Consider the following 17,525-nt stretch of genomic DNA (forward strand, 5'->3'; position numbering starts at 1 on the left):
ACTCACTCCTTCAGTCTTTCCTCATAGGGCAGATTCTCTAGCCCTTTGATCATCTTTGTGGCCCTCCTTTGGACCCTCTCCAGCCTGTCCACATCTTTCTTGAATTGTGGGGACCAGAACTGGACACCGTACTCCAGGTGCGGCCTGACAAGCGCTGAGTAGAGTGGGATGATCATGTCTCTATCTCTGCTAGTAATGCCCCTGTGGATGCAGCCCAGGATCCAATTTGCCCCCACTGCTGCAGCGGTGCACTGCTGACTCATGTTCAGCTGCTTGTCCACCAGGACCCCCAGGTCCCTTTCAGCAAGGCTACTCCCCAGCCACACAGATCCTAGCCTGTACTGGGCTCTTTGGTTATGTCGTCCCAGGTGCAGGACCTTGCACTTGTCTTTGTTAAACTTCATACTGTTCTTGCTTGCTGTTGTGGTTTAACCCCAGCTGGCAACTAAGCCCCACACAGCCGCTCACTCACTCCCCCCTGGTGGGATGGGGGAGAGAATCGGAAGGGTAAAAGTGAGAAAACTCGTGGGTTGAGATAAAGACAGTTTAATAGGGAAAGCAAAAGCCGTGTGCACAAGCAAAGCAAAATGAGGAATTCATTCACTGCTTCCCATGGGCAGGCAGGTGTTCAGCCATCTCCAGGAAAGCAGGGCTCCATCACGCATAACGGTTACTTGGGAAGACAAACGCCATAACTCTGAACATCCCCCCCTTCCTTCTTCTTCCCCCAGCTTTATATGCTGAGCATGATGTCATATGGTCTGGCATATCCCTTTGGGCAGTTGGGGTCAGCTGTCCCAGCTGTGTCCCCTCCCAACTTCTTGGGCACCCCCAGCCTCCTTGCTGGTGGGGTGGGGTGAGGAGCAGAAAAGGCCTTGACTCTGTGTAAGCACTGCTCAGCAGTAACTAAAACATCCCTGTGTTATCATCACTGTTTTCAGCACAAATCCAAAACACAGCCCCATACCAGCTACTATGAAGAAAATGAACTCTGTCCCAGCCAAAACCAGCACATTCTCCACCCCTTATTCCATACCATTTATGTCATGCTCAGGTCCCACACTATCCAATACAACCTCATTAACCACCATCCCCCCCCCCCCCCCTTCCCATCCTTTGATACAATACACAGATATCATTCCCTTAGTCTATGGACACCCCCCCTGTAAAATGTCTGTAAATGTCCATTGAGTTCATTTAGTCCATGACTTTGGGCTCCATCTCTTATGGTGGTCACTCAGGACAGGAGAGGTGCTGTGTTGCATGAAGCTACTGGGCACCAAAGCCAGCTCAAGTCAGGTCACTGCTGTGCTTGCGCTGCTTCTTGTGAGGCTCGTCCTCCATTGGTTCAGGTGGTTCCTGCTATAGTAATTCCTATAACATGCAACTCAAATCATGGGTTACAACAATTTAAAGGTATTTCCATTACAATCTCCACCCCTGGTCCCTTTGGGCCAGGTTATAGGGTTTAACATTGCAATGAACTCTTCCCCTTGCTCCTAGCCTGGCTAGAAACAAGGGGTTCCTGCTACAGTAATTCCCATAACATGCAACTCAAATCCCAGGTGTCCTGGTTTCGGCTAGGACAGAGTTAATTTTCTTCCTAGTAGCTGGTATAGTGCTGTGTTTTGGATTTAGTAGGAAAATAATGTTGATAACACACTGATGTTTTCAGTTGTTGCTAAGTAGTGTTTATCCTAAGTCAAGGATTTTTCAGCTTCTCCTGCCCAGCCAGCAAGAAGGCTGGAGGGGCACAAGAAGCTGGGAGGGGACACAGCCGGGACAGCTGACCCAAACTGGCCAAAGGGCTGTTCCATACCGTATGACATCATGCCCAGTATATAAACTGGGGGGAGTTGGCCGGGAGGGGCGGATCGCTGCTCGGGAACTAACTGGGCATCGGTCGGCAAGTGGTGAGCAATTGCCTTGTGCATCACTTGCTTTGTGTAGTCTAATTCTTTTAGTATTATTATTGTCATATTATCATTGTTTTTCCTTCCTTTCTGTCCTATTAAACTGTCTTTATCTCAGCCCACGAGGTTTGGTTTTTTGGTTTTTTTTCGGATTCTCTCCCCCATCCCACTGGGTGGGAGGAGCGAGCGAGCGAGCGGCTGCATGGTGCTTAGTTGCTGGCTGGGGTTAAACCACGACAGTCCTTTTTGGCGCCCAACGTGGGGTACGATGGCTTGAGATAACGAAAAATCTGACTGGAAGAACAAATTTGTTATAAACATTCATTATATTAGTTCAGTAGTTGCTGCGGCATAGACTTATCCACAGCCACAGTTGCTTTGAGGTGCACCTGTTCCAGCGTGGCCTTCTCAATGGGCCACAATGCCTTCAGAGATATACCTGCTCCAGTGTGGTCTTACCCACAGCCACAGTCCCTTCACAAGTAAACCTGCTCCAACACGGCCTTACCCATGGCTGCAGTCCCTCCAGGGGTGTACCTGCTCTGTCGTGGGCTTATCCATGGCCACACGCTTTGAGGTGCTCCAGCATGACCTCACACACAGCCACTGATGCTTCAAGGTGTACCTGCTGCAGCATGGACTTATCCACAGCCACAGGTGCTTCAAGATGTACCTTCTCCAGCATGGACTTTTCCTTGGCCCACAATCCCTTCAGAGGTATACCTGCTGTGGCACAGACATAACGACAGCCACAGATGCTTCGAGATGTACCTGCTCTGGTGTGAACTTATCCACGGCCACAGACACTTCGGGGTGTCCTGCTCCCATGTGGACTCATCCACAGGTCACAGTCCCTTCAACTCGAGTTCACACTGGAGTTCCAGCCTGTCCAGTACAGCAGCACAGAAACAGCAGTGATGCCAGGGCCATCTGCCAGCCCAGGCACATGGCCATTGCCGTTATCAAAATGTTCCCAGGCACAGCAAAGTAAGTTGATAAGCAGTACAGCGAAAGCAAAAAGCAGCCACTAACGAGCACTAGGCTCTAATATACAGTAAGGCAAGCAAGCCCCATGGCAAGCACAGGAGCCTGCCAATTAATAGCTAAACAGCAATAACAGCTATAAATTTGATCTAGCACATTCCAATCAAACCTGTTGTTATCTCGAACCCTTGGAGCCCCATGTTGGGCGCCCAAAAGGACTGTTGTGGTTTAACCCCAGCTGGCAACCAAGCCCCACACAGCTGCTCACTCACTCCCCTCACAGTGGGATGGGGGAGAGAATCTGAAGGGTACAAGTGAGAAAACTCGTGGGTTGAGATAAAGACAGTTTAATAGGGAAAGCAAAAGCTACACGCGCAAGCAAAGCAAAACAAGGAATTCATTCACTGCTTCCCATGGGCAGGCAGGTGTTCAGCCATCTCCAGGAAAGCAGGGCTCCATCACGCATAACGGTTACTCAGGAAGACAAATGCTGTAACTCCGAACGTCCCCCCTTCCTTCTTCTTCCCCCAGCTTTATGTGCTGAGCATGATGTCATATGGTCTGGCATATCCCTTTGGTCAGTTGGGGTCAGCTGTCCCAGCTGTGTCCCCTCCCAACTTCTTGGGCACCCCCAGCCTCCTTGCTGGTGGGGTGGGGTGAGGAGCAGAAAAGGCCTTGACTCTGTGTAAGCACTGCTCAGCAGTAACTAAAACATCCCTGTGTTATCAACACTGTTTTCAGCACAAGTCCAAAACATGGCCCCATACCAGCTACTGTGAAGAGAATTAACTCTATCCCAGCCAAAACCAGCACACTTGCCCACTCTTCCAGCCTGTCCAGGTGTCTCTGTAAGATGGCTCTCCCTTCTGAGGTGTCCACCTCACCACCCAGTTTGGTGTCATCAGCAAACTTGGTGAGGGTGCTTTCAATCCCATTGTCCAGATCATTTATGAAGGTGTTGAACAGCATGGGGCCCAGTATTGATCCTTGGGGGACCCCACTTGTGACAGGCTGCCAGCCTGAGTAAAAACCATTGATCACCACCCTCTGAGTGCAGCCTGTTAGCCAATTTCCAACCCATCTCGCAGACCACCCATCCAGCCTGTATCTTGCCAGTTTGTCCAGGAGAAGGCTATGGGAAGCATCGAACGCTTTGCTGCAGTCCAGGTAAACAACTTCCACTGCTCTCCCCACGTCAACAGAAGATGTTATTTTGTTGTAGAACATGATCAGGTTAGTTTGGCATGATTTGCTTTTGGTAAATCCATGCTGGCTTTTCCCAATCACCTGCTTCATTTGGTTTGTGATAGTTTCTAGGAAGACTTGTTCAATTACTTTCTCAGGGATTGAAGTAAGACTAATGGGCCTGTAGTTTCCTGGATCCTCTTTTGGGCCCTTGTAGATGGGTATGACATTTGCCCTCTTCCAGTCATTAGGGACATTCCCCTGATCTCCATTACTTTTCAAAGATTATGGACAGTGGCCTTGCAACGATGTCAGCCACTTCTCTAACACCCTGGTGTGAATTCTGTCTGGGCCCATAGATTTATGTAGGTTGAGCCCTTACAAGAGGCTGCAGACCAGCCCTTCCTCCATTACTGGTGGGTTGACACGTGTGTTGTCATAGCTACTTGATCCTGTGATCTGGGGTCCAGCTATGCCAGTCAAGACAGAGGCAAAGAAGGTATTGAGAACCTCTGCCTTGTCAGCATTATTAGTGACTAGTTTCCCTGCCCTGTTTAGCAATGGGCCTATGTCTTCCCTGTGCTTCTGCTTACTGCTCACATATCTGAAGAACTCTTTCTTGTTGTTCTTGACATCCCTGGCCAATTTCAGTTCTAGCTGAGCCATAGCCTTCCTGACTGCATGCCCTAGCAAGGTTCTTGTAGTCCTCTATGGCTATTTGGCCGCCTTTCCATAGCCAGTAGGCTTCTTTTAAGCACACCCAACTGCTCATTGTTAAGCCAGGGTGGTCTCTTGTTCCACCTTCTTCCTTTCCTTTTGTAGGGGATTGTGGTGGGTTGACCAAGCCACTCTATCACTCCCCCTCCTCAGCAGGACAGGGGGAGAAAATAAGATGAAAAACTCATGGGTTGAGATAAAGGCAGTTTAATAAAGAAAAGCAAAGGCTGTGCGCGGAAGCATGGCAAAGCAAAAAGATTTATTCTCTACTTCCCATCAGCAGGCGATGTCCAGCCACTTCCTGGGAAGTAGGGCCTCAGTACAGATAGCGATTGCTCCAGAAGACAAACGCCTTAATAACGAATGGCCCCCCCCCCCCCCCTTTCTCGTAGCTTTTATTGCTGGGCACGACATCATATGGTATGGAATATCTCTTTTTGGTTAGTTGTCCTGGCTATGTCCCCTCCCAACCTCTTGCCCACCCCCAGCCTGCTGGCCTTTGGGGGGTGGGGGAGTTGGAGAGACAGCCTTGATGCCAAAACATTGGTGTGTTATTAACACTGTTCTAGCTACAAATACAGAGTATAGCACTATGTCCTGGTTTCGGCTGGGACAGAGTTAACTCTCTTCTTAGTAGCTGGTACAGTGCTGTGTTTTGGATTTAGTGTGAGAATGATGTTGATAACACGCTGATGGTTTAGTTGTTGCTAAGGAACGCTTATCTTAAGCCAAGGACTTTCCAGTTTCCCATGCTCTGCCAGCAAGCAGGTGTGCAAGAAGCTGGGAGGGAGCATGGCCAGGGCAGCTGACCCCAACTAGCCAAAGGGCTATTCCATACCACGGAATGTCATGCCCAGTATATAAACTGGGGGGAGTTGGCCGGGAGGGGCGGATTGTGGCTCTGGCATCGGTCAGCGGGTGGTGAGCAATTGCATGGTGCATCATTGGTTTTTTCCTCCCCCCCCCCCCCCCCCCCCCCCCCCCCCCCTCCTTTTTTTTGTTATATTCCTTTTCATTACAATTATTATTATTATTATATTTCATTATTACTATTGTTAGTATTATATTTTACTTTAGTTATTAAAACATTCTTATCTCAACCCACGAGTTTTACTTTTTTTTTTCCCCTCTTTCCTCCTCCTCACCCCACTGGGAGGGGGAAGGGGAAGCGGCTGCGTGGTGCTGAGTTGCTGGCTGGGGTTAAACCACGACACACTATGAGGGCTGCTATGGGGAAAGTTAACTCCATCCCAGCCAGACCCAATACAGAAGTATAATTCTGAACTTTAGAAATACAAAGGGATATATTTTATCTTTAAGATATCATTAGTAACTAGCAATATCCAAAGATTGATGTTTAGGAAAAAATATGCATATAAACATTCTTATGCCACTACTTAAATGTGGTGTTTTGTGTGCTGATTGAAAATGTGCATATGCTCCTTTTCATGAGAGAGTATTTTGAAAAACAGATCAGTTTAAAAAAGAGAAGTTATTTATTTGTTTGATCTTTGGTGCTTTTTAACTTGCATATTTTGGTAAATTTCACTTGTATGTCTACATTTGGTTTTTTGTGGTGTTTTTTCTTGTGATGTTTTAAGCATGAAAATGTTGCATGTAAATAGAAAGCTGGAATTTCAAGTCATAAATGCAAATTTTATAAATTATTCTTAATTCCTAGTAGGTTTGTGCAGTGTCAGCTGTTAAGTCATGTCAGAATTGAAGAGACCACCAAAAGCAAGATTGTAATCAATGATGTAATTTTAAGGTATAGTGTCTTGTGAAATGTCACGCCATCATGTGGCTTAACATCCGTTAAACGGAGAAGCTCTTGTATTTGAGCCATCAGATAGTACATACGTTACTGTCCTTGTGGTTTGGCAATGCCTTTTCTTTTTGGATTACTATAGCAAGTTCCAGGGGATTTCTTGAAAACTGATGCAGTATTGTTTTTCTTCCCCTGCAGTTTAAAAAGAATGTTATCCCTACTATATGAAGGTGTTTTTAAAATGTTTAAAAAAAAAAAATAGTACTTTAGTGGCTTTTTTTTTCTTTAAACACACTGACTTGTTATTAACTTATTCCTCTGCAGGGTGTGATAGGTGTACAGCTGGTGGTTACCATGGTAATGGCTAGTGTCATACAGAAGATCATACCTCACTACTCTTTTGCTCGTTGGCTTCTCTGTAGTGGCAGGTAAGATAAGAAAAAGTTGCTGCACTGTGTTTGAATATGGTAACACAATTACACATTAGAGTAGAAACAGTAAAGCGAACTAATTTAAATTAAAATTTTTTTTTAAATAATTAATCTGCTATTCTTGAATTTTAGTAAAACTATAGTATTGTGACACCAGACTTACAGGCTCAAAGTGTAAGACAGTGTTGCTGTAAAAGAACAAACTTAAGTTTATTGCTTTAATCGTATCAGTTAGCTGCTGTCCAGCTCTTATCTCTTTAAAGGTATAAGCCACATATTTTAATATTAAAAAGCTAAATTGAATACAAGACACTGCAATAACAGAAGGATTTTTTTCTCTGTACTGCCTCAGTATTTTTAATAATCTGTCTGCTGATTAGCCTTGCATATAAAGAGTGCTTAGGTACTTACTAAAAATTCTTTTTTAATACTTCATAGAACAGAATTAGTATAAATGTCAATATGCTACTTCATAACAATAGATCAAATACATGAGCTGCAAGGGGAGCATTCCATGTGTGACTATCCATAATAACTAAAACCACCAGCTGTTTTAAATATAAATCAGTATCTTAAATATTAAAAACAAAACAAAACCATAGACACTCTGTCTTTTCTTCCAGGAAGAAAAACACTCTGTGTGATTAGAAAGTAGTATGCTGTCTTTTATAATTCTGAAATTTTCAGAATATCAAATCTTTACTTTTTTTGCAAAAGGTTGAGAGGCTTTTCTAAGTGAGGTTGTCTGAAATATCTACATGAGATAGCCCTTCCATTTGTGGAGGGCGGATAAACACATCACCATTCAAAAACAGAAAAGCCAGGAACTTTAAGTGACCAGTTCATTTCAAGATGCCTGTATGTGTACATTCAAAGTCCTAAAATGGAATTGTTAGAATGGATAGATGTAAGGTAATTATTCATTTACAGAATGAACAGGTATCATTGAAAAGCTATTTACTTAAATTTGAAAAGAAATATAAATTTTTTCAACAGTAAATCTGTGCTGTTTTCAGAGCTTGAACAGAATTTCAATAATCATATTAACTGAACTCAATTAATTGGCAGCTCAGATATTTGCATAGGCCTTTGCATTTTTAACTAACAAATCAATTTCTACCAAAATGTTGCTTTTAAGGTTCTCAGCTACTTCTGTCCTATTTTTTGGGCCATTTTAGGAAGAGAGAAGAAAACTGATGTTTTGTTGGTGTGGTGGGTTGACCCTGGCCGGATGCCAGGTGCCCACCAAAGCCGCTCTATCACTCCCCCTCCACAACTGGACAGGGGGAGAAAATAAAACGAAAGGCTTGTGGGTCGAGATAAGGACAGGGAGATCACTCAGCAATTACCTTCACGGGCAAAACAGACTCGACTTAGGGAAAAATTAGTTTAATTTATTGCTAGTCAAATTAGAGCAGGATAATGAGAAATAAAACCAAATCTTAAAACACCTTCCCCCACCCCTCCCTTCTTCCTGGGCTTAACTTTACTCCTTATTTTCTCTACTACCTCCCCCCCCCCCCGAGCGGCGCAGGGGGACGGGGAATGGGGGTTTGGGTCAGTTCATCACACGTTGTTTCTGCTGCTCCTTCCTCCTCAGGGGGAGGACTCCTCACACTCTTCCCCTGCTCCAGCGTGGGGTCCCTTCCACGGGAGACAGTCCTTCACGAACTTCTCCAACGTGAGTCCTTCCCACGGGCTACAGTTCTTCACGAACTGCTCCAGCATGAGTCCCGTCCACGGGGTGCAGTCCTTCAGGAACAAACTGCTCCAGCATGGGTCCCCCGCGGGGTCACAAGTCCTGCCAGCCAACCTGCTCCAGCGCGGGCTTCCCACAGGGTCACAGCGTCCTTCAGGCATCCACCTGCTCCGGCGTGGGGTCCTCCACGGGCTGCAGGTGGATATCTGCTCCACCGTGGACCTCCATGGGCTGCAGGGGGACAGCCTGCCTCACCGTGGTCTTCACCACGGGCTGCAGGGGAATCTCTCTCTCTGCTCCAGCGCCTGGAGCACCTCCTCCTCCCCCTTCTCCCCTGACCTTGGTGTCTGCGGAGTTGTTTCTCTCACATCTTCTCACTCCACTCTCTCTCGCTGCAACTGCAACTCCCCTGTAACTTTTTTTGCTTTTCTTAAATATGTTATCACAGAGGCGCTACCACTGTTACTGATTGGCTCGGCCTTGGCCAGCGGCGGGTCCGTCCTGGAACCCGCTAGCATTAACTTTATCGGACATAGGGGAAGCTTCTAGCAGCTTCTCACAGAAGCCACCCCTATAGCCCCCCCCGCTACCAAAACCTTGCCATGCAAACCCAATACAGTTGGTCATTCATTAATGACCTTCATTTGATTTAACTAGGGAATATCTGCGCTGCTGTTGCTATTCAAACTAATTCAGATATGTCAAAGCTATAGTTCTGGGACCTCAGCTTTAACCATACATAAGCTGGAGCAGATATGAACTCCAAATTTTTAATTCTACCTTTATTAAAATGTTTGTTTAAATCTCTTGGTTTTGAGATTTCAAACATAAGGTATGTAGGGTTTATTAATTAGACTCATACTGTTAGTTATCACTATGAATCACTTGCAGTGTAGTTCTATAGTGTAATTATATCGTAGTTGTGGTTTAAGCATCGTTGATTTGTGCTAGTATGCTACACAGAACAAGAATTTTTCTCTGCTGCTGTATTAGGTACTATATGTCTATCTGTAGGAAAGATTGTAAAAAAAAAAAAAATTAGCTTCCAACACAAGTGATTTGAATGATTGAAAGGGATCATCAGTTACTTGTGGTACACTCAGTATGTCATGTTCAAATCTGGGAGATGATGAATGACAAAGCAGAAGACTATTTCTGTGCTTTACCACACTTTCTCTAGATCATATAAAAGTTAAGAAATAAAAAAGTATCTTTGTAGTTTGTCTTTTTGGATGAAAAGGTAGCTGCTCTGACTTTTTTACTTCTCAGTCTTACAATGTCTCTGTCTTGTATCAAAGTTCTTTTGCAAAAACAACAAATGTTTCATCTGGGACCTCATATGATGAAAATGAATGAATGAAATAATTTTCACTCTTACAGATCCCTCAAGAAAAACAAAAAAAAATTCAGGCTCCCCCTCCCTCCTTCATGTCAAGTCTGGGTTTGTTTGGGATGGGGTTTTTTTTGGTGTGGGGGGGTGTTGGGTTGGTTGGTTTTTTTTTTTTTAGTGTTTGAACTGGCAGTGAATTCCTTCAGGGGAAACTTGTAATATTCAATGTTTTGAATTTCTGTAGTATATTATTAGCTTGTACTAAACTTCTTTTCTGTTGAACAAATTCCAGCATCAGTCAAATATTTAGCACAATAACACCTACTGATACAGACTATGTGGAAACCCCTATTAAACACATTGTGTTCTTTATAGCATTGCCAGCTTGAACTCTTACTTATCCATTATACTAATTTTTAAATTATTTTAAGATGATATCAATGAGCTCTGTGCAAGTGCCTGTTAAACATTTCATTATACCAGCAATCGAACTTCCAAAATTGGGAGTTTCTCCTAAAGCATGCATTGCGTTTTTGTCCCACCATTGTTCTTCCTTTCAACCTTCCCATCTCCCACTAAAGTTTAGTTTAGTGTCAAAGACACCAAGCTGAGTGGTGCAGATGATTTGCTGGAGGAAAGAGATGCCATCCAGAGGGACCTTGACAGGCTTGAGGAGTGGGCCCATGTGAACCTCAGAAGTTCAAGAAGGCCAAGTGCAAGGACCTGCACCTGGGTCAGGGCAATCCCCAGTATCAATACAGGCTGGGGGATGAACTTATTGAGAGCATTTCAATACTTAAAGGGGGCTTATAAGAAAGATGGAGAGAGACTTTTTACCAAGGCCTATAGTGACAGGACAAGGGCAATGGTTTTAAACTGAAAGAGAATAGATCTAGATTGGACATTAGGAATAACTTTTTTTTTTATGATGAGGGTGGTGAGACACTGAAACAGGTTGTCCAGAGAAGTTGTGGCTGCCCCATCATTGGAAGTGTTCAAGGCCAGGTTGGATGGGGCTTTGAGCAACCTGATCTAGTGGAAGATGTCCCTGCCCATGGCAGGGGTGTTGGACTAGATGATCTTTAAAGGTCCCTTACAACCCAAGCCATTCTATGAGTCTTCTACCTCCTTCCCCCACCCTGAGTGACACAGGGGGATGGTGAATGGGGGTTGTGGTCAGATCATAACAGTTCGTCTCTGCCGCTCCTTCCTCCTCACACTTTTCCCCTTCTCCAGTCCCTGCCACAGGCTACAGACCTTCAGGAAAATCTGCTTTAGTGTGGGCTCTCCACTGTCTGCAGCTTCCTTCAGGGCACATCCACCTGCTCTGGTGTGGGGTCCTCCACAGGCTGCAGGGTGGATATCTGCTCCACCATTCACCTCCATGGGCTGCAGGGGAACAACCTGCTTCACCACGGTCTTCCCCACAGGCTGCAAGGGAATCTCTGCTCCGGTGCCTGGAGCACCTCCTCCCCTTCCTTCTTCACTGACCTTGGTGTCTGCAGGGTTGCTTCTCTCATATTTCCCCCCCCACACTTTTCTCTCACAGCTGCTGTGCAGCATTTTTTACCCTTTCTTAAATACATTATCACAGAGATGCTACCAGCGTTGCTGCTTGGCTTGGCCTTGGCCAGTGGTGGGTCCATTTTGGAGCTGGCTGGAACTGGCTCTGTCTGACATGGGGGCAGCTTCTGGTGTCTTCTCACAGAGGCCACACCTGCAGACCTGCCTCCCCCGCTACCAAAACCTCCCCATGTAAACCCAATGTACAAATATTTTTCTATGCTACAATTAAATACCTTTAATTTACAAATATCTATGCTTTTGTAAGCTGTGCTGTTCATTGTTTTCTTCTTTCTGGTAAGAGTTGAAGATATCACTGTGGTGTTTTTTAGGACAGGAATGTAGATGTTAAGATCTGGTCTGTGTAAGAAAAAAAAGACTGGTTATGGTTATTCCATAATAGCTGTTGCAGATTTTTAAAAATTACTCTTTTTTCAGAAGAGTAGTTATCCTTAATAAAATCATTTAGAACATGATTCTCATAGGTAATTGTAATGATATAGTGACATTTTCCCAATATAGGTACAGCCTTTTCTGCTGTGGTTGATGACAACTTGAAAATTTGGTGTTTTAAGAAGCACAGGTGCTTTCACTTGAATGGTGTGTTGATAGTTGCAAACCTTTCTAATTATGAGCAAGTGTCTTTTATGCTGAAGAGAATTGAAGTTTAGCTGTAATTGATCAATTGAGACAGTGTTGGTACTTTAACACAAACGTATTTTGGTTAGGTGCTGCAAATGACATGGTTTAATGTGTGTATGTATGTGTGTTGATATATAGTTTTCATTTTAAAAAGCACTCTGAATTGCTCATACTGACATTGTTTTACTTGAGGTTTTTTTTTTTCTTTAGTTTACAATGGTATCAGCATCCTACTGAAGAAGATCTAAGGCTTCTTGCAGGGAAACAAAGAGGCAAGAGCAAAAAAGATAGGTAAAAACTTGTTTTAAGTTTTTGGTGTTTTGGGGTTTTTTTAATCCATATGACAACTTTACTGGCAAACTTTTGGTTTTGTGTGAGTCTAAAACTTCTTGCATATGATTGCCCTGCTTGCTTTGATTACTACAGCTCTGTACTGAACTGTGTTCTTTCGGTTTAACAGAGAGCTTAACATGCCCAAACTGTACAGAACTGGGTAATTCCCAGTCTCCAAAAGTGCTCTGTGACATTGCTAATTTGATGGCAAGAATTTTCTTAATGAATCTATTCATTTAGATGAAGACTGAGAATAGGAAATCTTATATATGATTGAAGCTCTTCATCTTGAAGCAAGATGAGAAAGATTTGAGTATATTAGTTGAACACAGGATTACTGTGAGCCGCCACTCTTATGCAGCTGTGAAAAAGGTAAATGTGCTCCTAGGATATATTAGGTGAGGTATTTCCAGTAAAGAGAGAGGGAAATGTTAATCCAGTTGCACAAGGCCACTGATGTAGAACTTTATCTGGATTACTGTGTACAGTTCTGATCACTCATGTTCAAGAAAAATGAATTCACTCAAACAGGTGAAGAGAAGGACTGCTAGGATGATCCAGGAAACAGAAAGCCTATCTTACAAGAGGAGGCTAAAAGAGCTTGCCTTGTTTAACCTAGCAAAAAGAGTCCGAGAAGGATAGGATAGCTGTCTATCAACTTAAGCTGGAAATAGATTTCTGATCTTCAGTCATGAAGCTCTGGAACAGCCTCACCAGAAGTGTAATTGGGGCAAGAACCAAGACTGATCTTGAGGTGGTGGAGCTTGCTATGTTTATGCAAGATTTCTGAATTGGCTATGTTTAAAACAAATACCCACTGACTTGCTTTTTGGTGACATAGGTGGTTTCCTTTGGTCTTTTTTTTTTATTATTATTCCAATATAAACTGCTCTCTTAAAATTCTTAATATCTAACTTTTGTGTTAATTCATAAACTGCACATATAACCTGTTCATCGTAAAATCAAAGCATTTTTTTTTCAGTTTCTTAAGCTACATGGGTAGCAACCTTATTTGCCAAATGTTGGGCTAAAAAATTAAGCCTTTTCTTTAATATACAATGCTTCGATATTACATGTTTGTCACAATATTCTTTAATATTCAGAAAATCATTTTATCCAAGTTTTCTGTAACAAATTGAAGCAAAATAGTTAATAGTATTACAATTTATAACTGTGCATTTAATCAGTGATATTTATTCATATTTAAAATAACTTCCATTACATAACTATAACTTTAAGCTACGTTTCACCAATATGAGCCTTAAACAGGAAAACACAATTGCATTGCCAAATAATAATTGCACTTTGCACCGAATGCCTTTCCTCAACCTTGGCAATCTTCTGCCATCCAAAGCATGCATATTCTCACTTTCACCGGGGCAATCATATGCTCTCTGCTGTGTGGAAGTATGGCATGTTAATGTGTACTTACATATGAGCTTAAATGTTGTAATCTTGGAAAAATTTACTGTGAAGCTTGGTAGAAAATTGTATCACAGTTCACCTATTTGCATTAAGTCCTTTTTCACTTGTTAAACTTTTGCATGTAATGTTTCAAATGTGGTGCTACGTTTTCATGTCTACACAGTCAAATTCTGTTCGTGTAATTTAATTATTATGATTGATGTATTTATCATAGTACATTCATATCTAACCAAGAAAATACAGTTTTAATACGTGTATGTAGTTTCTAATAAGGTAAATTTTATTGACAGATGGATATGAAACTTCAGAGGGAATCAGGATGGTAATGTGGAGACTTAAATGCTGCTTTCTTTACTTTGCTATTGTAACAATAGGATGTATAATAACCTTAATTTTCAGTCAGTGGATATACCTCTCTGTTCTCTGAAGAAGCTGCTTGTCAGGGCAGGCCCAAGACAAGAGACAGAGACATAAGATTCGAAGGCTCTTGCAGGCAGTAGCTCGGAGAGGCTGAGCTCTGCCTGCTAGCCAGTTTTATTAGCTCTCCTGATAACACAACAATGGCAGCTGAAGACTTAATATTTACAGAAGATCATCTCATTTGAATGGATACCTATGTAACCCTGACACTATCTCCCCCTTCACCCAGGGTGTGCCCCCACATCCTCCAGTGGACTAAACTTAGCAGGATAACGGGCGCCCAGGAACCTCTGGGCCATGACCCACCCAATCAATCAAATACTGCAGGGTACCCCAGGATATCCTGGAATCCAAAATAGCCCAGACATGATATTCTCTCTGGCCCTGGACCATAACTGGAGATGGAGGTAGAGATTGCCACTGGAAGGGATCTGGGTGAACAGGTTTTAACAGAGAGACGTGAACAATGGGTGAATATTGAGAACGCATAGAAGGTGCAGATGAAACGCAACCGGATTTTATACAGGCCCAGGTAATGGTGGTCCAACTTAGAAGAAGGATGCACAGAACAAACATGTTCACCGGACAACCAAACATAGTCCCCAACCACAAAGTCCAGCGCTGGTCACCGATGACTATCTGCATAGTCTTTGCAAGCAGCCTTTGCTTTTTCCAGCTGCTCTTGAAGAAACAAATGCATATACTGCAACTGCTCAAGGGAGTCCTCGGGAGAAAACCCCTGGACAGCCACTGGAGTAGCTGGGTGGTCACAGGGATGAAAACCGTACTGTGCATAAAAAGGGGTCTGCTGCGTGGAAGAGTGGACACTGCTGTTACGTGCAAATTCTGCCAACGGTAACAGAGACACCCAGTCATCTTGATGTTAATTAATATAACAGTGGAGATACTGCTCCAGGATCTGGTTTACCTGCTCCATCTGACCATTAGACTGTGGGTGATAAAGGGTGGAAAGACGGAGTTGGACCTCCAGCAGGCCCATAAGCTGCCTCAAGAATTGGGCAGTAAACTGGGCCCCTTCATCCGTCACCACGCTATCCGGCAGACCATGGCAGTGAAGCAATAGCTGCAAAACCAAGTGTGCAGTCTGAGGGGCCGTGGACAGCCTCTTTAGTGGAACAAAAATAGCCATCTTCGTAAACAAGTCCACCACCACAAGCACCACTCACTGTATGCCCCTGAGACACAGGCAAGTCCGCAATAAAATCCATTGAAATAATTTGCCATGGCCGCTCAGGAGTTTGTAAGGGTTGTAATAGTCCCCGTAGCCTCTACATCAGTCTCTTGGCCCTGGCATGGACATCGCAAGCCTGAACGTAGCTTGCAACATCAGCATGCACCATAGGCCACCAGTAGCTCTGTGTGACTTGATGCAGTCTTCTGATAACCACCGTGCCCCGCTGTCAGTGCGTCATGACAGCGCTGAAGGACCTTGTGTGCGCAGCGGGTCGGCAGGGATATGCAGCCACTCATCGCGATACAGACAACCATCCTTCTCCTGCAGATTCTGTGAAGTATCCCCTGTCCAAAACCGCGTGGCCAAAGGATCACCAGCCATCACCCGATGCACAGAACCAAGGTATTGACTGGCACAGCCGTAAAAAAATTTTGCAGAGAGAGAAAAATGACAGGGGAGCAGATCTGCCTCAGCATCTCCCGCTGAGGCTTCCTGATGTGACAGGGCATCTGCCCCGCCATTCTGTTTACCCAGCCTGTAGGTGACAGTAAATGGAAACTGAGAGCAAAAAGTTGCCCAACAAGCCAACTGGGAGAGAGGCACTTCAGATTCCTAAAATATTCCGGATTTCGATGGTCAGTCAGAACCAAAGGGGGCTCAGCAGGACCCACAAGAAGGTGCCTCCACTCAGCACACGCCTCCCCGATGGCCAACAACTCTTCATCCCAGGCATCGTAATTCCTCTCTGCGGCAGTCAACTGGCAGGAGAAATAGGCACAAGGATGAAGCTGTCCATCCAGTGAACCACGCTGAGAAAGTACTGCCCTGATGGCATGGGCAGAAGCATCTGCCTCCAACACAAAAGGATGACTGGTATCCAGGTGGGCCAAAACTGGGACCGTCGTAAACGCCTGCTTCAAGTCATCAAAGGCCCCCTGAACCTTGTGTGTCCACTGAAAAGGGACACCCTTATGAGTCAGTGCTGTGAGCGGAGCAACCTTTTGAGCAAAATTCCAAGTAAAACGCCGATAAAAATTAGCAGAGCCCAAAAAGCACTGCACACCACACACCATCAAGGGAGACTGCCAACAAAGAAAGGCATCAGTCTTTTTCATGTCCATGCTCACGCCCTCGGGGGCAATTGAGTAACCCAGGAAGTCTATACGCTGTTGGAGGAAGGCATGCTTCTCCAGCTCTGCATAAAGGCAGTGACACCAAAGGTGGGAGAGAACCTCTCGAACGTGAACAACATGTTCCTCCCACATCCTCGAGTAAACTAAAATGTCATGAAGATGTGCAATGACATAATTGTCCAACAAGTCACAGAAAACGTTGTTGACAAAGCCCTGAAAGGTAGCAGGGGCATTACACAGGCCAAAAGGTATCAGACGATATTCAAAATGGCCATACGTGCAAACAAAGGCCGTTTTTCACTCGTTGCCCTGATGAACACAAAAAAGATTATAAGCCACTTTAGTAAACCAGCATGCCCCCTGTAAATGCTCCAACAACTCAGGAATGAGGGGCAGGGGGTACTGGGTTCTTGATAGCAATATCATTCAATCCCTGATACTCCACACATGGCCTCAAGCTTCCATCCTTCTTTACAAAAATTATAGTGGCACCAAGGGAGGGAAGTGGAGTATTGAATGAAACCCCAGGCTAAACCGTCCTCGGTATAAGCCTTCAAGGCCGCCATCTCTGGCTGTGACAGAGCACAGATATGGCCCGAAGGGAGAGGAGCGTCTGGGAACAGCTCGATGGAACAATCATACACCCGATGGGGGGGGGGGGGTGTTAAGGTCTCTGCTCGCTTTTGCTCAAAAACATCCAAAAAGTCCCTAAATTCTGGCGGCAGCGCCCCCAACAGGCCAGCAGGTGGCTCGGGGGAGTTGGCGCTGCCGGCACGGGATACCCGGC

The 17,525-nt window shown here is 44.6% G+C and overlaps 1 protein-coding gene across 1 annotated transcript in view; it reads left to right on the forward strand.

Annotated features, from left to right (window-relative positions):
- Nucleotides 1-6,891: 6,891 nt before the first annotated feature.
- Nucleotides 6,892-17,525, forward strand: part of LOC127029287 (transmembrane protein 161B-like) — a gene marked incomplete at its 5' end in the record, with an annotated part of 124,282 nt that continues 113,648 nt past the window's right edge. The window contains 2 exons of the mRNA XM_050914854.1: nt 6,892-6,995; nt 12,443-12,523. Coding sequence (XP_050770811.1) covers nt 6,892-6,995; nt 12,443-12,523 — 185 coding nt within the window. The remainder of the gene's footprint in view (nt 6,996-12,442; nt 12,524-17,525) is intronic.

Source organism: Gymnogyps californianus, unplaced genomic scaffold (assembly GCF_018139145.2).
Source record: "Gymnogyps californianus isolate 813 unplaced genomic scaffold, ASM1813914v2 HiC_scaffold_94, whole genome shotgun sequence".
Taxonomy (NCBI): domain Eukaryota; kingdom Metazoa; phylum Chordata; class Aves; order Accipitriformes; family Cathartidae; genus Gymnogyps; species Gymnogyps californianus.